Below are 24817 nucleotides of genomic sequence, written 5' to 3'. Positions count from 1 at the left end.
GTAATTTAACCCACAGAGATTCTACGGTGGAGTCGGACCCACCTTCAATCTCTACTTTGCTGGATTCTATCCCTTCCTTAACATAAAGGGCCACCCCACCTCCAACACGCCCCTGCCTGTCCCTCCTGTAGAGTTTATAGCCCGGGATTGCGGTATCCCACTGATTCTCCGCATTCCACCAGGTTTCCGTTATGCCCACTATGTCAATATTTTCCCTTGTCACCAGACATTCCAGTTCTCCCACCTTTGCTCGTAGACTTCGGGCATTCGCATAAAAGCATTTATACATGGAATGCCCCAGGATGGGCTGCTTATTTGCTCCTTTGTCCCCGCATCCTCTCATGCGTAACTTGAGTAACTTGTTGACACAGTCAACAAGTTAACATGAGTAACTTGTTGACACAGTCTATAAGACTCTGAATTTTGGAAGTGGCTTTCAGAATACATGCCTATGGCAGGCAGGGTTAAACTTGGTATCCAAAACTTGGCTTGTAATTGGATTACAATTGTAGCATAAACTTTAAGAAACTCTTTAAAGAGTCTTGACAGTTTGAGCAGTGCGACAGTTAACAAACCCTAATTTCTGACCAACAATACTATGCTGAAGCTAGCCATGGTTTCAGTGAAGATCTGGAACTTTAACCAGAGCCAGAGCTAACCATGGTTCAGTGTTACTTATTTAAATTATCTATATACTGTTCATAGAAAACACCAATCACAAAATGGCATACGAAAACCATAAAATTCCTGAATACATGATAATAATAGAAAAACCACATGATTAAAAATTGGCTCCATTTCATCATAGTAAAAAAGAGGGTCGTCACAGGGGTATTGAGAAATGTGTTAACACATGATGGTCAAAAGAACTCCTTACAATGAGACATTTGAGAGAGATATTGGGAGAAACCAAGACTAGAGAGTCACATAAGAATTCTCCTGACTCCTTGGGCCAAGATCCTGATGCTGAGTTCATGGCTCGACTTGGGGTTTGCTCCAGTGTGTCGGGGTGCAAAACTTGACGTGTTTTAGGGATGGGCCATTCCCCAATAATATCCCTGCCTCTTTCTCTGTTGCCTTCGCTCTGCGTTCAGGAGGTCAGGATGAGGGCTGAGAACAAAACCTCTCTCACAGAGTTCATCCTGACGGGACTCTCTGAAGATCGGAAGATGCAGGTGCTCCTCTTTGTGGTATTTCTCCTCATGTACTCCCTGACCATTGTGGGGAACCTGCTGGTCATCATTCTGGTGCAGGTGAGCTCCTCCCTTCACACACCCATGTATTTCTTCCTCACTCACCTCTCAAGTGTGGACATCTGTTTCATCACCAGCACCATGCCCCAGACGCTGGCGCACCTGCTCTCTGGAAACGGAGTCATCTCCTTCACCCGTTGTGCAGTCCAGATGTACATAACTACGTGCCTCGGCTGTACCGAATGCATCCTGCTGGGCGCCATGGCCTACGACCGCTACTTGGCCATCTGCAGTCCACTAGCATATGCTTCTGTCATGGACAGGTGGCGCCAGCTGCTGCTGGTCTCATTTTCGTGGGCAGGGGGAATTCTCTTGGGTGTGATAAATGTGACCTGCACCATTTGCCTCCCATTCTGTGGGACCAACCGCATCAACCACTTCTTCTGTGAGCAGCCAGTGGTGTTCAAGTACACGTGCGCTGATGCTCGTTTTACGCAGCCCATCATTTTTGTAGTGTCTGCGCTGATCCTTATGGGTCCTCTTTCTGTTATCATCATTTCCTATGTTCTCACCCTTTACTCTGTGTTTCAAATGAAGTCAGCTGCTGGACGACACCGGGCCTTCTCCACATGCGCCTCCCACCTGATGGTGGTCGTCTTGTTCTACGGTGCCCTCATCTTCATGTACATGAGGCCCTGGGCAGACACCGCTACTGAAGGTGACAAGCAAATTGCTGTGTTTTATATCATAGTCACTCCCCTGCTCAACCCTGTCATTTACACCCTGCGGAACAAGAATGTCCATGGGGCAGTCAGAAATGTACTACAAAAGTGGGGCATGGAACAAAAGAGGTGTGTGTCAGGAAGCTTGGAACCCCCAAAAGGTGTGCTGTTTCTCTGAGTAAGAAGAAGAAGCAAAAGTTGTGCTTTAGATGAGAAAGCCTTGGAGAGTGTTCATGTCTTTGCAATATGTACTTAATTTATAAGCAACAAAGCAGAGCCTAGTGAGGCAAATGCACTCCTATAAGCCAGCCACATAGCCATATCAGAGCTCCACATCAGATTTCCCACTCCACAGCTGGTTTAAGTTTTTAATCCCTCCTGATTTTAGAAATGGGTTATGTCAGAATGCCAGATGCAAGGGAGGGCACCAGGATGAGGTCTCTTGTTACCTGGTGTGCTCCCTGGGGCATTTGGTGGGCCGCTGTGAGATACAGGAAGCTGGACTAGATGGGCCTATGGCCTGATCCAGTGGGGCTGTTCTTATGTTCTTATGTAAGTTTCAACCTCCCCAACACCATCTTGAAGCTCTTGTGTCTGATTCAGCTCAGTTCAAGACTCCAGCCTTCAGCCTTGTTGATGAATTGCACATTTAGGGGACCATCTGTCAACCGCAATCCTATACATGCCCTGCAATCCTATCCCACAGAATGAGATGGGACTGAATAACTTCTGAATAAACGTGATTGCACGGTAAATAACATTATTTTGCAAGGTTCGGGATTGCCGGTGATTAGGCAAGGCAAAGTAAGAATAATATATAACCTCATCCTGGTCTCTTTGGGTTTGATGGAGGAAAGATAGTGCCAATGTATCTGCTTGCCAAGTTCAGTTGTCTGTCTCTCTGCCCAACTGGGATGCTGCATTTTAAGGACTCAAGAAGGCCTTGCCTAGGGCTGCAGGAGAACTCTACTGGCACAGAAAGATGTGCAGATGGTCCTGATGTGCTAGAATGTGCTGCAAGACTTCAAGCTGTGGGGGGGGGGGGGTTTGCATTGTTGAATGCTACTATTGGGAAAGAAAACCAGAACAAAGAAAACACAGCCCTGAATGCAATGAACTTTGTTACTAGGGGGTGCAGGCCGCACCAGGTGACTCACACAGGGGGGGTGACACAACTACTGGCTAAAAAATTTTAAATCTTGGTATTTCGAATAATACCATCGTGTAATAAGTCATTTGTTGTGTGATTTCATGCAGAATGCAATGAAACAAACTGCGATGAAATATCTCGATTCTATCAAAAGTTTAGTTTTTTAAAAAAACCAGTGGGGGCAGGGCAATGGTACATCATCCTGCCCACCACCCAAGGCATTGCCCTGCCCACTGTACGGGAAGAGGTCCAACATAGGGATGACCTGCTGGCCTCCCACCCCGGGTGACACAAACCCTGGCGACGCCATTGGCAGGATCACAATCCCTCTCCATGACTAATGGTGTATCCAATGGTGTTATTAGGGTTTGTGTCACCCGGGGTGGGAGGCCAGTACGTCAACCCCATGATGGACCTCTTCCCATGCAGGGCAATGGCTTGGGTGGTGGGCATGGTGATTCCTACTAGTGAGGAAGGTTTGCAGGGGGAACCAGTCAAAACCCACCCACTCCATGTATGGTGTGATGTGGTATAGTCCACTCTACCACTTCCTCCTTCTGCATCTGTGGGTTCAGTCTGAGATTGGAGTGTTGGGGTGCAGGGCAGACTGGATATAGAGGGTGCTTTTCCAAATCCTTCATCAGCCATCAGATTTGCTCTTCAGGTTTGGACAAGCAGCTTTCCTACTCTGCTTCACCTACCTGATAGGGGGGATTGTTAGACCACATGAGTGTAACAGTGCAAGTCTGTGTATACCTACTCAGAAGTAAGTCCTACTGAGTTCAATAAACCTTACTCCCAGCTCATGTTTTCAAGACACTCCCCTAAGCATCCCTGCCTTTTTTGCTATAAGCATAAGTTTTCTGCTACAAGCATGCAGTCCTGTTGCAGACGAGTGCCTGTAATATCTGCTCACATGGTGCAGAAAATATTTATTTTAAAGAAATTACAGTTTAGACAAAATAGCAGGTATTTCCTTTTTGTTAAAGGAAAAAAAAAGACATGGCAAATGAGTTCTACTTGGTCACCTGCCATTCTATGTTATATGCTGTTTCTATGGAAAGATCACTACAATAAATCTGGGCTACACCCTTCTCTACCCTTTCTGAAAATCACATTAATTATATTCTGATCAAATAAGGAGCTGAAAGCGGCAGCTAGAAAAACTTGTTCGCCTCTTTTTTTCACCTTTCCTGGGCACAAGAATCAAGCTGCAATTCTTTATACTGTTTGACAAATCCCCAGGAACACAGAGCCTTCACCATTTAATATTTTTCCATCTAATCTTCTGTGGGGTAGATTTTCAGGGACGGAGAGAAGTGGAAGATTGTGTCCTTGAGATAATTGCACTGTTGAGATTCTTGCGCATATGATGTTAACTTCCTGCCTATATAATCTGCGACAACAATTTTTGGATCAGACAGTTACCCCACCAGGGTGGGAGGGGCAAGACATGGTGTGTTTCCTGTTAGAAGGAAGAGAACAAGAACACATTTGAATGACTGCTAAATATCTTTGATTCTGTAGGTGCAGACATTTGCATGATCTTGTAATATATAAGAGCTACGATAGATGAGAAACTGTATACTGAGAATTTATGTGTGTTTTGGGTAGCTCCGTATGAATCGAAAGATGTGTGATTGCTGGTTATTTTATAGGTTATTTTATTGGCTGTTTTTTTTTAGTGTTTGTATGTTTTATTTGTTGTTTGTGATGCCAATAAAGGTTTCTGATATCATTATCATGATATTCTGATCAATTGTGTAGAAATTCACATGTGCTGACACCCACATCACATTTTGGGAACATATGCATTGCTCCTTGTGGGTCCCCCTGCGCCAGGCAACAGCCAGCCCCGTGGGCAGCTCAATTCTTGCAGATTTTCTGAAAGCTTGCACCAGGGAAGGAAAACAAAATGGCAGCACTAGGGATACATTTTGCCCTCTAAAATGCTATGTCAGCCTCATGAGACACGCCGAAGATTGAAGTAACAAACAGCAAGCTGTTAATGAAGCAGAGGACCGCACCCCGGGGGGACCCATAGTCTTTATTATCTCCCAAAATAATAGAATCTCCTCAGAGCCGTGGGAAGTCAAGAAGGATACAGCCAGCAGCAGTTCGTACCCTCAAACTGAGAATAGGGAGCCCGGTGAGCAAGCCAGACAGTTTTGAACCTCCCCTTTAAAGGCTTTAAAAATTCGGTACAGGAACCCTGGTCAAGGTGATTTACAAACTTGAGCTTAGTGGTAGAATGTGGTCTTTGAATATATTACCTCTAGCTAAAGTATCTCAAAGTATGGAGAGACCTGAGCCCCTTGAGAACTGCTGCTGGTCAAGACAGACTGTGCTAGCCTATGAGGACTATTTCTCTGATGAAGCAGCTTCTACTTCAGTCCAAGAAACCAGGAAGGAACCTCCTTGGAGAAGTTGGGCACCAGGATTTCGTCCTGGCCCACTCCTCACAGAAACTGACTGACAGCTTATTCCAAACCAGTATCATATAGGATCAATCTCTTATTTCACGTGTCTGTGTGCAGACACATTGAACATTCCACATCCGGAGAATGTCTCTGTCTTTCTTTGTTATCTTTTGTCTGCAGGGAGAAGGCCAGCATGGGGGCTGAGAACCAAACCTTCGTCACAGAGTTCATCTTGATGGGACTTTCTGATGATCAGAAGATACAAATGCTCCTCCTAGTGGTATTTCTCATCATGTATGTACTTACCCTTGGAGGCAACCTGCTGATCATCATTCTGGTGTGGGTCGACTCCTCCCTCCACACCCCCATGTACTTCCTCCTTGCACAGCTTTCAAGTGTGGAACTCTGTTCAGTCAGTGGTACTGTGCCCCAGATGCTGGCTCACCTTCTCTCTGGAAATGGAGCCATCCCCTTCACCTGTTGTGCAGCCCAAATGTACATCGTCACATGCCTTGGCTGTACTGAATGCATTCTGCTGGGCGCCATGGCCTATGACCGCTACTTGGCCATCTGCAGGCCCCTGCTGTATGCTGTGGTCATGAACAGGTGGTGTCAGTTGAAACTGGCCTCCATTTGCTGGACAGGTGGAATCTTTCTTGGTGCAATAAATGTGACCTGCACCATTTGCCTCCCATTCTGTGGGACCAACCTCATCAACCACTTCTTTTGTGAGCAGCCAGTGGTGTTCAAGTACACATGCGCTGATACCCGTTTCACAGAGCCCATAATTTTTGTAGTGGCCATGTTGATTCTTCTGGGTCCTCTTTCTGTTATCGTTGCTTCCTACGGGCTCATCCTTCACTCTGTGTTGCAAATGAAGTCAGCTGCTAGATGGCAGAAGGCCTTATCCACATGCAGTTCCCACCTGATGGTGGTCATTTTGTCTTATGGTGCCGTCATCTTCATGTACATGAGGCCCTCATCGAACAGAGTTCATGATAGTGACAAGAAACTTGCTGTCTTTTACATTGTGGTCACTCCCCTGCTCAATCCTATCATTTACACCCTGCGGAACAAGGATGTCCACGCAGCAGTGGCCAAGATGCTACAAAGATGGGGCTTGGACCCAAAGAACTAAGAGCCAGGAAGTTTGGACAAGAAAACCAAGTGTAAGTTGGTTCAGATGTTACCCATGGTCTTCCTATTGCTGACTACAAATGCTATGGCATAGGACCTAGAGCAGGGATTCTTAACTAGGGTGGGGGGAGGGGAAGTAGGACTCTGAACTATTTTTAAAAATCATTAGGTTTGATTATCCATCACCATTAACAATATGGACTGAGGTATCCTGTTCCTAGCTATTTATATATAGGGTGAAATCAAGCTATTGATATCTTCTGAAGTCATACTTCTGTAGCCATGACATTGGTTTTGAGTAGGTTACTCTTGCTGAGTTTAACCTACCTTACAGGGTTGTTGTGAGACAAAGTTGAATAAGGAAGGGCAAACATGTACTGAGTATGCAGCTCGGGGGGGGGGGGTGGCTGCCTGTACAATCTGTTCACAAAATTATATAACATTTCATGGCTAGCCTTACTAGTGGCAAAGGGGGCCACCATTTTCCCCAGAATCCTTCTCCTCCTCGTGATGACACAGCCTCATTACAATGGCTATTCTGGGATATTAGAAATGATGGTTGTTGGTCACCAGAAGGGGGCGCCATTGCAGACCTTTGACCCAGGGTGTCATAGGGCAGATCCGCCACTGCGGAATTGGGATAGATACTTCCCTCAAACAGCTGGTAACCTCTTCTAATGACACAAAATTGCACTTTTTAACCAGCTGCTTCAGGCCCAAATCCTAATCCACTTTCCATCACTAGCACAGCTGTGCCAATAGGACGTGTGCTTCATCCTGCAGTTGGGCAGCACTCACGGAAGCTTCTTCAAAGTAAGAGAATGGTTGTTGCCTTATCTTGGACCTACACTGTACTTATGTCAGTGCTGGAAAGAGGGTTAGGACTGCACCTTCAGATATGCAGTTTTCAGCAGAAAAATGACACAGAGGTAAAGGCTTAAATGCTCTTTACCTCTGCACTTAAAATCTAATCCAAGCCGATGTTCTGTATGGCTGTTACGCATGAGTCAATTTAAGAATTTAACAACACATAATGCAATAATTGTAGAGTACAGCTTGAATCTACCACTTCAGAGCACAGCTGGAAGAATCATATAGGGAGTGATCAAAAATAATGCCACCCCACTGACAAGGCCACCTCATTCTAGTTGATCCACTACCCCTGTAGAGTTGGGGTAGATACTGGAAATCTCATCCTAACCAGGTATAGGCCTGTCCTTAACAAAGGAATACTGTTAATTCCCCAGCACCCTACTACAAATGAAAAGAGGACCCTACAGTATGCACTTATGAACAAGCCAATGCCTGGACACGGGTACAAAATGCCAGGGCACTGCCTCTCGAACCCCCCCCCCCGCCACCCCGGAGAGTAAATACTGCTCATGCATTCATCACAACCACAAACAGATTCACTGTGAAATTAAACATTATATTTTAAAGGAACCGTTGTTGTAGCCAGCTTAATAACACACCCAGCTTCAGAGGCTGATACAGGTACACTCTTGTGGAATCCACACATAAGATGTACAGCAGGTAGAAAAGAGCCTAGCATAAGAACATGGGGCGGATTCAGGAAGTGATCTTTGTTGTGATCAGAGGCATAATTATCAATGCAAGTGCCTTTGCTGTCATCTGTGAAATGGTGCAGAAGTGACATTTTCTGCCAACAGCAATTAGTCACTACCAACTCATACAAATCTGGGGTGAAGAGTGGCTGAGGAGACTTCCAAGCCGTCGTGAGTTCATTTAAAACACCACGAACAGGCCAATCCCAACCAATCAGCCTGTAGAGTGGCCAATCAGGACTGGCATTCCTGCAAGCCAATCATGGCCGACGAGTCGCTGCTTCCATCCGAACTGGGAACTCAGTGTGGCTGCAGCCCATGTTTGCACACGGTCTGTGCAGGTCACTGCCGTATTTCAAGACTGCTGTCATTGCAGACTCTATTACTGGACACGTCCATGGTTAGGTCTTTTGGGACCCTACACTTCTCATTTTTTTCCCCTCCCAGGAAACTCAAATTCCTTAAAAAGGAGCTCATTTGTAGAGGCCAAGAGAAGGGCTGTGATAGAAGCACATGTAGGCATCGCAGAGCAGACGGCGGGCGTAAGTGGGCAGCGATTTGGGGTCCAGGCTCTGGAGCTCCCTGGGAGACATTTCCAAGTAGTCGGCCACCTCTGCGCAAGGGGTGACACGGGGGATGTTGAAGCCATTCATGCCCCCTGAAAAACAAGGGAATAACGATGGAGTTCGGGTGGGAGAGGAAAGAAACTTGGAACTGAAGGTGGAGAAGTTCCACCTCAGCCACTAGATGGGGAGCACTTCCTGTTCATCACAGGAAGAGGCCCTGGCCATCTTTTAAAGAGACAGTGTGCAATGTCTTACCCTCCCGGTCAGCCATGCTGTCGAAGAAGAGCCACTGGTGCACATCGGGGCCATATCGAGTGAAGGCGACGTAGTGGCTAGTCTCGATGCACAAGACGGCAAAGAGCTGCATCGTCTGCCGGGGGATGATGTTGGGCAGGGACCCCAAGCGGGAGAGCTCCTCAGGCAGATGCAGCGGGCAGGGCTGGTGACAGCGGCGGGCACGGTGTCTGTGAACCTGCAGGGACAGCCAAGCCCCACAGCGGAGAGAAAGTGGCAGCTGAACCAATGTGCAGAATGCTGTGGGCAGCCCCCCTGTCTCAGAATAACCCTCCCATCTCCTTTGCTACAAGGGTCCTCAACAGAACAATAAGGGGGACTGAGAAGATACTCCGCTTTCACGTGGAGATCCGAGGCCTGATCTTAAAGTAATGCAGGGCAGGACAGGGCAGAGCAGATTTTGCCTATGTAGTTGTCTCTACTTCTGGGCCTTCCAGTGCTTTGCAAGATGAGCATGCCAATGCAGCACCTGACGAGGTGACAGCCCCCTGGCAAGTCAGTACCACATGCACAGGTTTGGAGGAGACACCAGGCACATTATGGTCTGTGTGGACTGGTTCTCCCTGCATGTTTGCAAGAAGTTGAAACACTTGTTAAGGTAATGCTCCTTTTAGATTGGGGGGGGGGGAGGAGAAGTTGTCCTTTATTCCAAGCATAGTTAACTTTTCAGTGGTGTTTCATGCGCACTTTTTCAGACTGCGAGTCCTTTTGGGATAGGGCATCGTTCATTTATTTCGCTCTGTAAGCCACTTCGTGAACTTTTTTTTTTTGTTGCCGAGTGCTAAGTAAACACTAATTGTAATAAACATCAAATTTCTTTCTGAATTAGAGTTACGCATGCCTCTTCCTTGTCTGTTTATCTAATGCTTTCATGGAACCGGCTGTTGCAGACTCTTGACAAAGAAGAATTCTTATTGATTGTTTTAAGAGTTGATGAGTACTGTCTAAAAATGGAAATCAACAGTTTAAAAAAAATAGATCGGCATTTAGTTCTGCCCAGTGGCACCTTGGATGGGGAAGGCTGGAGGACTTATGATCTCACTGGTCTCCCATAGGAAGCTGCCTGCAAAAGTGTGGTGGTGCCCTGGCCGCATAAATGTTTTTGAAAACAAATGTTTGAATTGGAGCATGTGGGGATTCCACCTCAGAAGTCACGGAAGAAGATATGTTTCACTTCTGCTGTGTTCACATGTGCACTTGGTGGTCAGAAATTCCCACAAAGGAGAAGTCACATGAGGACATCCCAGAATTTCCCCACAGAGAGGAGCTGACCCTCAAATACCTGCTGGCTGCAAATCCTGCAGAACTGCTTGATGTGCTGAGCTCCAAAACTGTGGTCCCCGTAGCAATCTGGACACTCGGTGACAGCCAGCCCTTGACAAATACAACATTCCCGAGGGGCTGTAAAGAATTGGTCAGATATATTTGCGTTGGTCAAAGAAGAAGAAGAGAGATCTTGGGTGGGACACATGCATTTTTGACTAGGTGAAGCCAGTCAATAGATGCCTTCACTGCATATGCACACTTGAACCCCTGACCCCTGACATGAGCACTACCACCAAGCTCTACAAACACCATCCCTCTTTCCTACCCTCCTCCTCCCTTACTGTCTTCCAGGAGGTCAGTGAGGTCGAGTTCCAGGCTGGGCTGGATGGTGCGGAAGGCCTTGAAGTTCTTTCCGTTCCTTGGCATCTGCAGAATGAGGCAGGAAGGGGCCTGCCAGGGAGGACACAAGCACCAGAAGCAGGTGAGAACGGATGGAAGATTATTGGCAGAGCACCTCCATGGTGCTCACTTACAGCCCAGGAGGCTGAGGAAAGACTTTGTCCCACCACCCGTTTGCTTCTGGGTCTCACCTCCGTGAATTTGAGGTCACCAGTGACCAGTGACCCCTCCAGAAGTTCCTGCACTGTAGGCACCACCTGGGTGGGATGACCTTCGGTGAAGATTTGGTAGAAAATGCAGCCATGGGGGTCCTTACCAGCCGAGCTTAGTGGGAAGGGGAGAGAAGAGGGTGAAAAGGGAAGATGCTAACATGAATCTAGGGAGGATGGAGAGGGGTTCTGGGGAGGAAGGGAAAAGACAGTGTGAATAAAGGGGGATACGATTGTGATAGCCAAGGAGCCACATATATGTGAGGTTTCTTCCCCATCCCCTCCTTCCCATGTATATATGGCTCCCCTTCTCTCTCCTCCTTATATTATCTGGAGTGCGGAGAGATACACCCAGTTGGGCTTCCCCAGTGACAATCCGATATACCAGTTTTGTGAATGCTTAGAATCCAGCAGCTCATTCATTCTGAACAAAACAAAATGGAAAGTTTCTAGTCAGGCTAGATTATCCCCTCATTTTCTGTGTATGGGAGAGGTGGAGCAGTGTCTGAGAACTGCCCTCCTACACATGCTGCTAATACAGGCCTCCCCTCGTAACTGAAGGAATGTGTTCTGACCCCCCCCCCCCCCCGCAGATACCAGAAACCATGAATATGTTGGAGTTGGTGCAACTCCATCTGCTGTCCAGAGGGGACAGGATGCTGTCCAGAAGGGGTCAAGCTATGGCCCTGTGACTCTACTCTTTTTTACCTGTTCTTTCTGTGATCCTTGTGGGGGTTTGGCCCTAACCCTTTATCCTTCCCTTCTCCTCTGAGCACTTCCTCTCTTGTTCTCTGACCACTGACCTGTTAAGATGGCTCTGATGCCCAGGCCACCTTGAGCACAAGGCATGCAGGGCGAGGCAGTTCCAGGGCCTTGCTATCTCTAAGTGTTAGCTGAACCTCTGATCCTAATCAGATACTGTAAATATATACTCAATGGAACTGTAAGTAAATAACCTCTCTTTTTTTGCAACTTTAACAAGCCATTGCCTCTTTGTCTTTTTATTGATTAGTGGTCAGCCGGGTGAGGGAGGTTCCCTGGGGTGATACCCAGCAGAGGGGGGGGGGAGTCTGCTGCTTAAGCTACTCTGCTTCCCCCCAAAGAGGAAACTATCTTTAATTTCCTCCAACAGAATAAAGGGGTATCTCCATGGCCCAATGTATCTATTGCCTTCATTGTTCTTGTTTACATTTGTGCGAAGCAGTCACTATCTTGCTTGTACAGGAGGCTATAGGAAGCTTCCTGTTAATGTTCTGTGAGTCATCCTTCTAGTTCAGGAGCCACCAAACCATGACCTGCGGGCTGGATCCAATGCGCTTGCAAAATGTTCTCAGGTGTAGTGCAGGGGTGGCAAAGCCTTACCATTCCATGCTGCAGCACCTGTTCTTTGCACAAAGTCGCGCTGGGCAGCTGTGCCCCCCACCACCCCCAAAATCTGGGTGCGGAGCCTGCTGGGGTGATGTGCTGCAGAAGCAGTTGCCCGGCATGACTTTGTGCAAAGATTGGGTGTGAAGAATGGAGGCTGCAGGACAGAACGGTAAAGATTTGCCATTGCCACGCTGTGCCCAATATCGTTTTGTAGGCCACGATTTGGAGACTGCTGCTCTAGCGTGCAGACTTCCTGCCAGCTTGTCCGTCTATAAGTATTCTGCTTTTAGCCTCCTGTACCAGTAAGGTATCAATTGCTTCACATGACTGTAAACAAGTAGAACAAAGACAATGGGCCCGGGGAGGGGGGGAACCCATAGATAAGTGAAACCATGAATACTGGATCCATGGATACAGGGGGGCATCTATACTACATTTAAAGCAATATGAGCAATGCATATAGATGACCAGTTTGGTTGGAACCTCCTCCTTGCTAATGTGCTATTAAGCTAGAAAATCTAGGTGTGCCAGGAGGTGAGGAGAACATGTATGCTCACAAACCACTCTCAGTGCAAATGCGCAGAGGGACTTTATGGCAAGCGTCATTCAAGCTGGCCCACAGAGCTTTAGCTGCTGTACTCCATTTTGCAATTTTTCCTCCATATCTTTTGAGATTGCCCTATTGTAAATGCTACTTCAAATATTTTGCAAGCTTCCCGGATGACAACGTTTGCTTGAGTGACACGACAGATTAAAAAAAATAGTAATAATGCAATTTAAATAAACAGTGGAAGAGAAACTGGTGGAGACAGCAGAACTGAGAAATGGCTCTTTTTCTCCTTGCCCGTTGAGAGAGGCAAGACTCACCGAATTTGGAACAGGGGCTCCATTTTCAGTACCCGGAATAGGAGGGTGAGAAATTCTTCTGGATCTGTGAAGAAAAGCTGGTGATTATATGATGTGTGTGGAGCAAGCCCCCTGCCCCTCCCTCTCTGATGCCACTCATTCAAACATACCAGCACCCCCTTTTTCACCCACAAGCACCCAGTACAAAGAGTGATGGAAATTTCATCAGAATCAAAGCACATCCATTCCTTACGCCTCCCCGGACATAAGTAGCAAGTAGAATGAAAAGTGCAGATACGTGGAAGTGACAGCTTTGCCTCCCCCCCCCCCAGGGGATCACATCAAAAACAACAATGCAATTAAGTAAGGGAACATTACAAAACGCACAATTTGCCCATCACAGATTTACCCCACAATGTAACAGGCCCGATTTCCTAAAACATTCTATAATTAGCCTGAACTTGCATTATCAGATTGAGATGGACAGCATCCATTTGCTTGAATAACATCCTAGACTCTGAGAACCTTTACTGCAGATGTGTTTAATGTATAAACAGAAGCATCCTATCAAGATAACTGGTTGGACTGGGAGGACAAAACACTATGCGCAGAGCTCTGTTTGTGTGTGTGTGTGTGTGTGTGTGTCTGTGTGTGTGTGTCTGTGTATGTGATAATGAAATAAAAACATATAACACCACTTCCTGCACTTCTCATTTTTTGTTTAAAAAAAACAAACAAAAGAAACCCAACCCAAATCTGTAAAAAAATAAAGCTGTCTTCTAACACCTCTACATGCATGCAGTTGCATGTGCTGACACTATACCACCTATATCACCCATCTAGTACATTTTTTAAATTTTTAAGCAATTATAATTTATAAAAATGCACCCTTGGAATAAAAACACTGCTTTCTACACTTCTAACTTGGGAAAACACAGAAATACACACACACAAACCATTTTCACCCACCTCTAAGTATATGGTTTTACTGAAACTTCCTCTTTTTATCTCTTCTTCCTCTTTAAAGCACCCACACTGCTCAGTCACCCCACCCCACACAGACAGTGTCACCCACCTTTTTCTTCACTGGTAAAGCCCGAGGAATGCCCGGCTGTTTCCAGAACTTTCCGCAAGGCCATGATCTTGGTGGCACAGACATAGCCGTTCCTGTTCCCCACACGTGAGAAAGACAAAAAGACCAGTCACCAGGCTGCCTTCAAAAGACACAGTGGTAGTTTCAAAGGAAATAGCAGCAGAAAGCACAAACTAAGTTCACAAAGAGTTGTTAATAATGTTACATTTTCTAGAAAGTCAGTGCAGATTCTACACAAGTAATAATGTTTTGATGGAATATAGTCCACGAAAATAATCTGGATATTCTAGAGCAGTGTTGATGAAACTGCGGGTCATGACCCTGCTGCGGCCAGGATGCTGTGAGGTAAAATGGCAGACGACCCGAAAGTCACCTCCCAAAGTACGTTTCATGCCATGCCTTGTTTCTCAAAGCATGTGTCACGCTTCTCATCGCAAAGTGTTGCCATGCCGGCATGACTTGACTCGCACTTTGGGAAGAGTGTGTGCGGATGACCCAGCTGTGACTTCTGGGTCATTTGCCATTTCATCCTGCAGTGTCAGCCTTGGCAGGCCCCAAATCCTCTGCGAACAACCCAGTGGGTCACCAAGGTAAGGAATGACTAATCTCAGAAATGACTAATCTCAGAAAGAGGAAGCCACAGTACTTTTCCCAGGGATGGGATGGGGACAGCTCTCTCACTTGCGCAGTGGGTTGACAATCTCCGTCCTCAGCAAGTCTCTTGTCTCGGTGTAAGATTCCCCGTCGTTCTTATCTGCTGGGCGAAGCAGCATTGAATCCAACACAGAGGTGAAAGTGAACATACTAGAAGCAAAAGAAAGCATGGCTGGGTAGTTAGATGGAAATTGGGGAGGGGGGTGTCAGGCTTTCAGACAATTAGGCCATTCCAATTCTTCCTGTGACATCCCCACAACTGCTGCTTGGGAAGCCTCCTCACTAGATGGACTTAAACACGGCACCATCAATCAGCACCCTCTTCTTACTGCGATATGGAGATAACATTCCAGCTTACAGGATAAACAGAAAAATGAGAATGATGCAAGCAAACCATGTTTAACATTCAAAAAGGACTTTTCCTGCTGCGGGCAGGGGGTGGACTAGATGAACCTGTGGGTTCCTTCCACCTTGTGGGTACCTTCCAACTCTATGACTCTTTATGCATCATCATTTTGCAAAATTTTTCCCCTGTCATTCAAGCATCAACTTGGCTGGCCTTCTGTTACCATCCGCATTGCACCCAGAATCTTGTGACCAAGCAGTGAATTGAACCCTGGCCTTTCCAGGGCTCGTCCAACATTCGTACCCATGACACCACAGCGACTCTCAAATGCAACCTTACCAGAACAGGGTGGCGTCCAGGTAGCAGGAGTTGCAGTGTCCCTGGATTCCCTTCTTCCACCCTGAGAGATGCTCCATGCCCTGATTACCCAACGGTAACGGTGGGGTATCTTCTTCCACTCTGGCACTAGCATATATATGGAAATCTGTGGGTGGGCACAGGGAAGAGGATGAGGAGAAGATGACAACAAACGGTGACAGAACATCTTTAGGAGAAGAGATAGGTTCTTCTCGAGAAGACCCAGGTTCTAATGTCATCATTGCCCCCACCTCATGCTACTTGTCTAAATTCAGAATAACTTACAACTACATTTCACTCTGAGTGCTAGTTTCAAGAAGGAGGTAGAGATTTTCAATGTTTTGTTTTTCTCATGGCACACTGACCTCTATGGTCTTCTCTATTGTCTTCACTTCTTGTGATGTCACTTCCGGCTTCCAGGAGACTCTTCCAGGTTCTGTGCCTCTGTTTCTAGGGCAATTGTCTATAGTAACAAATTGTCTGTCCCTCTATCTCCGCCAGCAGACAATTCATTACTACAGACATTTGCCCTAGAAACAGAGCCACACCTGCTAGAATCTTTCACCTATTTCAACCACAATGCTTCAAGCTCTGGCAGCAGCACACATGTGGAACTTTTGTGACACATCAATGTGCCATTGCACACCAGTTGAAAAATCACTTGGAGAAACTAGACAATGAAACTAAAAAGCTATTAAAAATCAGGAAAGGTTCTCAAAAACAAACCCTGAAGTGAAAAGGCAAAAGCCTCTGTTCCCCAAACATTGAAGAAGCCATGTTCACTTCACGTATGTATGGTATGGAGTGTATTTTCTCTATTTGCTGTTTGAAAAAAAATGTGCAGGCATCTTTCATGCAACCAAGGGGTGTTTATGGACATTGCTGAACTAAGCACCGTGGATGTCTTTGAGCCCCATCCCTTCCCACCACCTTTCTGCCATACCCAGGGAATTGCACCGCAAAACAGGATTCTCCAGATTCTGCAGGGAGCCAAAGCGGGAATCGGGCCGACAGTGCTGCAGCCGGACAAAGAGGGCTTTGTTTGGCTGGCAGTGGAAATAGCGGGTTCCTCTGTATTGTCCGTCTGTGCAGCCGGAAGAGAGCGGTTCCTCCTGGAAGCACACAAAGCAGAGGTCACCCCACCCCGTGTTACTTTTACAAAACATCATAGCCCAGTGGCGTTGCTAGGCTTTGCATCACCCCGCGAGGGAGGCCAGCATGTCACCCCTATGATGGACAGTGGGCGGAGCAATGCCCTGGGCAGTGGGCGTGGTCATGCACCATCGCCCCACCCTCACTGGTTTTATGGCTCTAACTTTTGATAGAATAGAGATATTTCAACGTGGTTTGTGTGGCCCACACCCCCTTATCAGCACCACTGCCATGGCCTCCACTCCTCTACCCTGCAGTTTAAGACGACTTGCACCATCTGTAAGTATTTACCGAACCTTCATATTTAACCTACAGTCATGACACTCACAATCCAATCCTATCCCCACCACTTGTCTCCAGAAAGAGTTTTTCAGTTATTTTTGAAGTACGGCAATCAAACACTTTAATTTTCTCCACTCATCCATCCAAGTTTTCAAGGTACATTTTCCATCATAGCGTGGAAGATCCTAGGGCAGGTGAATTCACACTTGCCTCTGCCTTGTTTTACAACTGCATCTTCAAGGAATAATCTGTGTGCATGAATAGGTTATCGCAGACCTAACACCACAGGCAAGAGTGCCACATTGCTTGCAAAACATAGTGCTCTTCACTGGAGCTGGTTCGCACAAACAGCTGCCACTCATCAAGTACAAGAGAAACTGAGCAACATACAAATAGGATCACAAGCTTGGGCTGAAACTGTTCCTGGAGATTTCTCTCCCCCCCTCCCCCAATGACATAATGTCATTAAACCATTTCTGCCCAACATTGCATATATGCAACAGGGATCAAATACGTACACCTGTGAGCTGGGCAGGACGGGTTAAGTCAGGGCAATTGCGGACCTACCATAAGGTCCGATGGGGCAAAAGTCCTATATGCGAGGGGCTAGGGCCCTGTGGAAGCCTCTCTGAGGTTCCCAACAAGGGTGGAAACTGTGCTTCTGGTTTCCTGGAAGCACAGTTTATAATGTCAGGGAACCTCAGAGAAGTTTCCCCAATGCAGGCGGAGGTTGCGCGAGGCTCTGTGAACCTTAGGTGAGTAGAGGATTTTTGCATGGGGGGGTGTCATCAAAGACTTTTGCCCCAGGCGCGGGGCTGGTGAGGTCCGCTGCTGAGTCAGGGAGGCCTTGTTAAAATCACCAGGATTGCTGTCAGTCATCACCAGATGACTGAGGTTGATTCCTGGAGAGGCTAATCTGGGGAGAGGTGGCAACTCTACACACATATGGCGAAGCCTAAACCAACCCACAGTAAAATCAGTCCCCATTTTTTTCTGTGATCAACTAGGCTGCTGTAGGCATGCGTACACGTGGAAAGACAGAGTATAAGACACAGAGCAATGAGCAATTATTGAGAGATGTCCTCACCAGCTCGAGTCCAGCGATTGTCTCATCCACATCCGGAAGTTCCCCAATCCAGCGGATCACTCCATACATTGGTGGGTCATTCACTTCTACCATGGAGTTAATCTCCAGAAGGTAGTGGCCAGGAAGTTCCTTCTCTTCATCTTCATCCTCCTCCTCTTCATCTTCATCCTCCTCCTCCTCTTCTTCCTTGTCATCAGTTTTATTCCCCTCAGAATGTCTCTCTTTTTTCTTCCTATGTTCCTCCAAATCTATGGAGGGAAGTAAGGTTGGGGGCTCCTTGGGGGAACACTCTTCCAGTCTTGGGGGGTACCTGATGGATGAGGGGGGTGGGCAGTCCTCAAAGAAGGCTGAGCTAGGAGGGGAGGATTTGTCAGCCAAGGCCTTGGGACTTGTATCAGTCTGCTCTTTAGTGAAAAACAATAATAGTATGTTAGAAATTCTAACAATACAGATGGTTCAATGCACAGGGGATCCCCACTTTATGATGGTTCACCATGTGATCAAATCATGATGGACTCTCCAGAGTAGAACAAGGTTCACTATATGATAAGTTATTCATTTTACAATGGGGTTAGAGTTGATGGGTTATTGGGTTCGCATTACAGTATTTTCACAATAAGATGGTGTCTGTGGAACAGATTAGCATCATAAAGCAGGGGTACAACGTATTATCAGCAGAGTTGCATCTATGCTGCGATTAACCTTCCCAGTTGGAGAGTTAAGCAGGTCATCTTAGCTTTTGTTTTTAAAAAAAAAAGCAATTTTCTATTCTTAAGGACTGCAAAGGTCTGTGTAAGATATCAGAGGGCAAGGAGGGTGGAATTTCTAGTGATCAGAAGGAAGGATTGCAGTGTCAATCTGTGACTAGCAAAAGCCAAATTCTGCAAAATACAGAAGTGTATGGAAATTAATTGAATTATCAAATTACATTTCTGCTGGTGCACGGTTGTGATTCCTTGATAGCATGTGCATTATGATTGGCATAAAACCACAAAGCAGCCTGTTATATGCACAGAAGGAATAATAATAATTTCAACAATTCATTGTTTTAACTCTGAAAAAAATCACCAGGATATGAAAATATCCTCTTCATTCTCAGAGTCGTATCGCTGTGCCCCAAAAATGACGAAAATGCAACCAAACTCCTAAGGTCATCAGCTATCAAGGGATTTACCTTTGTGTACTTTAGAGATTGGCAAGAGAATCCCATACTCTGGAGATGGGAGGCGGCAGAGAACATGGTCTTTGAAGGAACCATCCCAAGATCCAACTGGTTTGTCCTAGGATGAGATTTTAAAAATGTGTACAGAGAGAGAGGGAATATCATGTTTAACATTCCAAGATTATAAAATGGTGGTGTAAAGGGAAGTGTCACACCAGATTGCTTATGTGCCAGGAGTCCAGTGTGTCATATATACTGCCAATGATGTTGTGAGAATGAGAAATAACATAAGTTTTTTTTTCAATATTTCTTCATACAGAGGACTAGAAACTTGTGTCAAAATTTAAAACAGAACAGCTTAAAGTTCTCCCAGAAACTTATAATTTTTCTTTTCAGTCCTATCCGCATGGCACCAGGACTGCTGGTCAAAGAAAGGGGCTGCAAGTAGTTTGCATTTTAAATGGACACAATGGACGGACAATCCAATTCTAAAGTTGGTGCCTCCGCCGGGTGCAGAAGCACCAAAATGGCTACTGCTGCATTCAGCGGCACCACTGAGGCTAGCGGAGGTCTCCTTGGGGGAAGCCCCAAGCTCCACAATGGGGTTTCTTAAGTCTGTGCCAGCTATTTTGCCAGCTCTGTGTCAGGCCAGAAGGATCCGGTAGAGCTCCCACCCCCATCCCACCCTGAATCAAAAGGTCTTGAGCAATTGAGCTGGTGCAGCTCCAAGTAGACTCATAGAGTCTGCTGGGGCTAAACACAGGGTAAAGGAACAAATGTTCCCTTATTTCAAGGAGACCACCAGTTGCCTCTCTGCCTGTGTGGGATACAGTCTGATTAGGATTAGGCTGTAAGGCACTTTGTAAGTGTTCAGAGACAAGATCTAGGATTACCTTGCCTAAAAAATGCTTTCTTTAACTCAATAATATGAGGTGAATTAAAGCATAATCCGCCCCCTCCACTATCTCTGAGAATAGGATCGAAGAGGAAGATTGTGGCCTTCTTACCAGGCGTATCCCCACAAACACTCCAGCCTCCAGCTTTTTGGGTAGGTAGTCACAGAACACCACAGTGCCTGTCGGGGTGCTATCTTCCATCTTGAAGAAAACCCGGTCCCCAATCTCCAGCCCGGGTGATGACAAGGGATCACCTGACGCCAGCTGGATCCTCGTGCACTCACGGACACTGGGGCTGGAGGGCGCTGGGGGGCTGCGCTCAGCTGAGTCATTCGGCTCAATCCGGTTGACGGGCACAAAGACACCGCAGTTCTCCCGGCAAGAGAAAAACTTTTGGCCTTTGAAGGAGCCGTCCGTGAAACCCCTTCCAGCTGCTGAGCCCTACAATCGAAGGGAACAGAAAAACTTAGGGCAACACTTTATGCAAGGAAAGGTCCTTGATGATGAGACCTGACTGAAAACCCAGCTTCCCAGGTCTGTGGCAACAGGCTTTGCTTCCTCCTTGAGAAAAGGGCTCTTTTCCTAGGGCAACTGTCCGTAGTCAGGAATTGTCTGTCCCTTTTCCTCCACCAGCAGAGCAGTTCAGAGCTGGCAGAGGAAGAGGGACAGACAATTCTTAACTACAGACAGTTGCCCCAGAAAAAGAGCTGCAGAATCCGGAAGAGTTTCATGGAAACCAGAAGAGTCATCACAAGAGGCAAAGACCAGAGAGGTCAGTACGGCGTAAGAAAAATGTTGAAAATCACTGCATTAATAGTTAACATCTCTTTTGCACACCATCTATTAATTTATTTATTAAATTTCTACCCTGCTTTATCTCCCTGAAGGGCATTCGCTTGCATGCGTTTGCTTAGTTTTGCGAACCGAATTTGGCTTTTACACTTAGATGTGGAAAAAACTATGGGGGAGGCAAAGAACAGTCAAGGGGAGTGTTCCCCTTTGCCCTCTTTGATGCCAATCATTTGCCAAGATGAGGATGGCACTGAGCCTTTGACATTATTTAATATCTGGGAGGACTAGAGACGTGAGTTTAAACAATTAAAGAATTAAAGCTTCTCTTGGAGAACTAGAAACTCAAAACACACGCTTTTTGCCAGTTCATAGGCTGCTATTGATATGGAGAAAACCTCCTCCCCACCCACCAGCCCCAACACTCACCACCAACTCTACCCCAAAGATGATGCTTGTGTCATTCTTGTTCTTATCTATGGGTCCTCGGTATCGGATGATGCCCCGAACCCTCTTCCCGGAAGCTGACGTGATCTGGACGCGGACCGGGTCCCCCTTGCGGAGGGCACTGAGTTTGCGCAACAGCTTCTCTTGCTTAAAAAGGGCCAGACGCTCATCTCCATTGGTCACAGCCTCCAGGAGCCCAGACTGGGTCCCACTCAGTTCCTGAGTTGCCCAAAAAGGCACCCGGACCACCTTTTCTGTGTCCAGGGCTTTGGCCCAGAAGCTTCCATCTGGGCAGTTGGCGTGAGTCTCCTCTTGACAAAGCAGGCTGCCTCGGGATACTTTCAATTCACTGCCTGCCTTAGTGTCTCCCTTAAAATCTTTCACGGAGATGAACAGTCGTCGGGCAGGCTTCATTGCTGTTGTCTGTGGGAAAGGGAAGGAATTCACCTGCAAGGGTGGGAGCAAAAGGCAAGGATTACTCCATGAAGTAGAAAGACTGGGCTGCTGCTTCTTGTTCAAAGCGATTAGGAAGCAGATCACTGCGGCATGCAGTGGTGGCTGGTTGGAGGGAGGCAGCAACTGACTTGGGGTGAAATGCACCCTGTATCTACCAGTGCCTTAAAATGCATCAGGTGACTACATGGATGGGCCAGTGATGCAAACCGACTAAAAGCCACAGAGAAAAGGCTCCCCAGATTTGATTGCAGCACTCTCAGTTCAAAACGTGGATGGATTTTGCAGGTTAAAAAAGAGAAAAACATGTAGAAAGTTACTCACTTCTACACACCAAATGTCCCCAAAACAAAGCATGCTTGGTCACTGCCCTGAGGCACTTACAAAAGTCCATTTTGCAAGAATGGAGATGCAAGGAGAAAAGAAGAGAGGAAGAGATGCAAGAATAGCAATGTGGGTGTCATTTAGAAATTATAGCCCTATTCTAGCTAAAGTTAGTTGTGACTAAGGCCCCTTGAAAGCATTGGAATATATTAAGACAAGATATATTAATTGGAAGATATTGAGACAAACACAAGTCCCGGGACTTTCAATGGGACCAACAGCCCACGTCTGGGTACCCTACAAGGAAGGAAGCCCTTCGATACTCAGTGGGGGTTGCTCAAAAACAGCTTGCTGAGGAGACGCAGGGAGATGGCAATGGATTGGGGTGCTCGTGCACACATCCACCAGCTGCCTCATGACATCTCTTCCCTGGTCCCCCAGGAACTACTGCTCTCATTCTTCCTCCTCCTCCTCCCCCTCCCCTGATTTTCCAGTGACTAGGTCCCCTTTTTATGGGAAAAATTGCATTTTTAGAAAAGGAAAGTTTTCCATGGAAAAACATAGCAGTGTTTCCTTTTCTCTTTTAAAGGAAACAAAAAAAATCTGAATTTTTTCACCCCACATCACCGATTTCAAAGTGCTGGTCCACAACCATCCTGAGAGCCAGGATGGGTTAGTAGCCTGGGAACTGGACTTGGACCTGCAAGATCCAAGTTCAAATCCCTGCTCAGCCACGAAGCTTCCTGGGTGACTTTGAGTCAGTTACCATGTCTCAGCCTCACCTACCTCACAGGGCTGTTGTGAAGACAAAAGGAGCGGAAGAACCATCTGCATTGCCCGAAGACAAGTTTTAATTGTTTTTTTCTGCTCTTGTTCGTTTCTGATTTATTTAATCAATTTTGAGTGTTTGGGGGTACTTTTGGTAAAACAAGATTCAATGTACTCCTACATATCAATCTGCTACTCTTTTCACCTCCTGTCCTGATTGATGTGGGGTATAAATATAGTGCAATAATCACATGATGTAGGTTTAACCCATTTTTTGTCCTACCCACAGATGTACACATTTGGTCCCTGTTGCATATATGCAACGTTGGGCAGAAATGGCTTAAAGATATACTAGAATTGGAGCCCAATCCTATGCATGTCTACTCAGAAGTTCCATTAGAGTCACTGGAACTTACTCCCAGGAAAGTGTGGATAGGTTTGGGCTGTTGATGAGGGGAGGGGGGTGGAATAATCTTGAAAGGAAAGGACAGCTCAGACCTCCTGAGGCCATTTTTTGTATTTCTGCTTTACATCTGAGCAGCAAAAGCAAGACCATAATTTTCTTTTACAGAGGGTGGAAAAAAGGTGCTGCTTTCTAAGAAATGAAAAGTGCCTTGGCTTTTTTGCACCACGTGTGTTAAAAGTTTGAAAAACGAAATGACAATGAAACTGGGGGACAAGAAATGTCCCAAGAGGGGAGAAAGTCAAGCCCAACCATTTTCCCTTCTCTCACACTTCCGCCAGTGGGATACCCAACTTTAGAACCAGCCTTGGTAGTTGTGGGTTTTTTTTACTGCCACCAGATCTGCAGACATTAGCAGAGGATGCTAGTGATCGCCATGCCCTCAGACACTTCCTGAGGCCCTTTCTCTGAACCAAGCTGCTACTAAAGGCACAGGACTAAGACAGGCTGCTCTTTCGTCAGTTGGCAACCCTATTTTCCCAGGAAGTTCTGCAACATTTTTGCCCTCTCCAGAATCATATGTACTCACAGAACAATTTCCAAAATGAGAGGTACAGAAGCTGTTCTTGGGGGTGGGGGATTTTTTTCCCTCTCTCACACAACACCAGAATCAGGAGACATCCACTAAAATTTGAGTGTTGGGAGAGTTCAGACAAACAAAATAAATTTCTTTACCCACCGAGTAATTAGTCTGGGGAACTCAGATGCCACAGGATGGAGTGATGGCATCTGGCTTAGATGCCTTTGAAAGGGGATTGGACAAATTTCTGGAGGAAAAGTCCATCACAGGTTACAAATTGTGATGGGTATGTGCAACCTCCTGGTTTTAGAAGTAGGCTACCTCAGAATGCCAGATGCAAGGGAGGGCACCAGGGTGCAGGTCTATTGTTGCCTTGTGTGCTCCCAGAGGCATCTGGTGGGCCACTGTGAGATACAGGAAGCTGAACTAGATGGGCTTTTGGCCCCTGATCCAGCAGGGCTTTTCTTACGTTCTTATGGCTCAGGCCTCCTTTGAAATCACCTTGTCTATCCCAGCCCTAGAGGGGGAAAAAAATTCCTGACTGTGCTCCCTGAGAGGCACTCTGCACATGCTCAGGGGCCTTCTCCAGTATTCCAAGGTGGAGCCCTTGAAAACAGCCTTGGACGGGGGTTCAGATTAAATCACACCATCTCCTTTTGCAAAGAAAGACACTTCCATCCCACCTCAACCCTGCTTTATCCCACTTATAGATCTATCTGTAAAGATCTATAGATCTTATAGGTCTATTTGCTTGCTCCTTGAAGCAAAGAGAGCCGGATCCTGCAATAAAGGGTTCATAAGATGCAAGATCCACTCCCTCCCCCCCCCCCCCTTACCTGGCCAACTTTCCAACCACATGCAAGGCGAGAATCCCCAGTTCTGGGAAACT

General features: G+C 46.5%; 3 protein-coding genes across 3 annotated transcripts; 2 read left to right on the top strand and 1 right to left on the bottom strand.

Moving 5' to 3' along the window:
- Positions 1 to 1103: 1103 nt before the first annotated feature.
- LOC136653797 (olfactory receptor 5F1-like) lies at positions 1104 to 2093 on the top strand. The gene has a single exon (XM_066630677.1). The coding sequence runs from the start codon at positions 1104 to 1106 to the stop codon at positions 2091 to 2093; it is 990 nt and encodes a 329-aa protein (XP_066486774.1).
- A 3585-nt stretch (positions 2094 to 5678) lies between these two features.
- On the top strand, positions 5679 to 6623 carry LOC136653796 (olfactory receptor 2D3-like). Its single transcript, XM_066630676.1, has one exon. It carries the CDS (start codon positions 5679 to 5681, stop codon positions 6621 to 6623), a length of 945 nt encoding a protein of 314 aa, XP_066486773.1.
- A 1419-nt stretch (positions 6624 to 8042) lies between these two features.
- Positions 8043 to 24794, bottom strand: LOC136651434 (ubiquitin carboxyl-terminal hydrolase CYLD-like). The gene is made up of 15 exons (XM_066627809.1): positions 24765 to 24794; positions 21383 to 21847; positions 20276 to 20605; positions 19281 to 19386; positions 18107 to 18510; positions 16529 to 16697; positions 15568 to 15712; positions 14910 to 15032; positions 14211 to 14302; positions 13157 to 13220; positions 10904 to 11036; positions 10655 to 10763; positions 10330 to 10448; positions 9009 to 9225; positions 8043 to 8845 (listed from the first exon to the last, which is right to left on the bottom strand). Exons 2-15 carry the CDS (start codon positions 21812 to 21814, stop codon positions 8661 to 8663), a joined length of 2628 nt encoding a protein of 875 aa, XP_066483906.1. The 5' UTR covers positions 21815 to 21847; positions 24765 to 24794; the 3' UTR covers positions 8043 to 8660.
- Positions 24795 to 24817: the final 23 nt, after the last annotated feature.

The sequence above is a fragment of the Tiliqua scincoides genome, chromosome 5 (assembly GCF_035046505.1).
Source record: "Tiliqua scincoides isolate rTilSci1 chromosome 5, rTilSci1.hap2, whole genome shotgun sequence".
Taxonomy (NCBI): Eukaryota; Metazoa; Chordata; class Lepidosauria; order Squamata; family Scincidae; genus Tiliqua; species Tiliqua scincoides.
The sequence above is the reverse complement of the archived record's forward strand: the minus strand, read 5'-3'. Positions and strand labels throughout refer to the sequence as shown.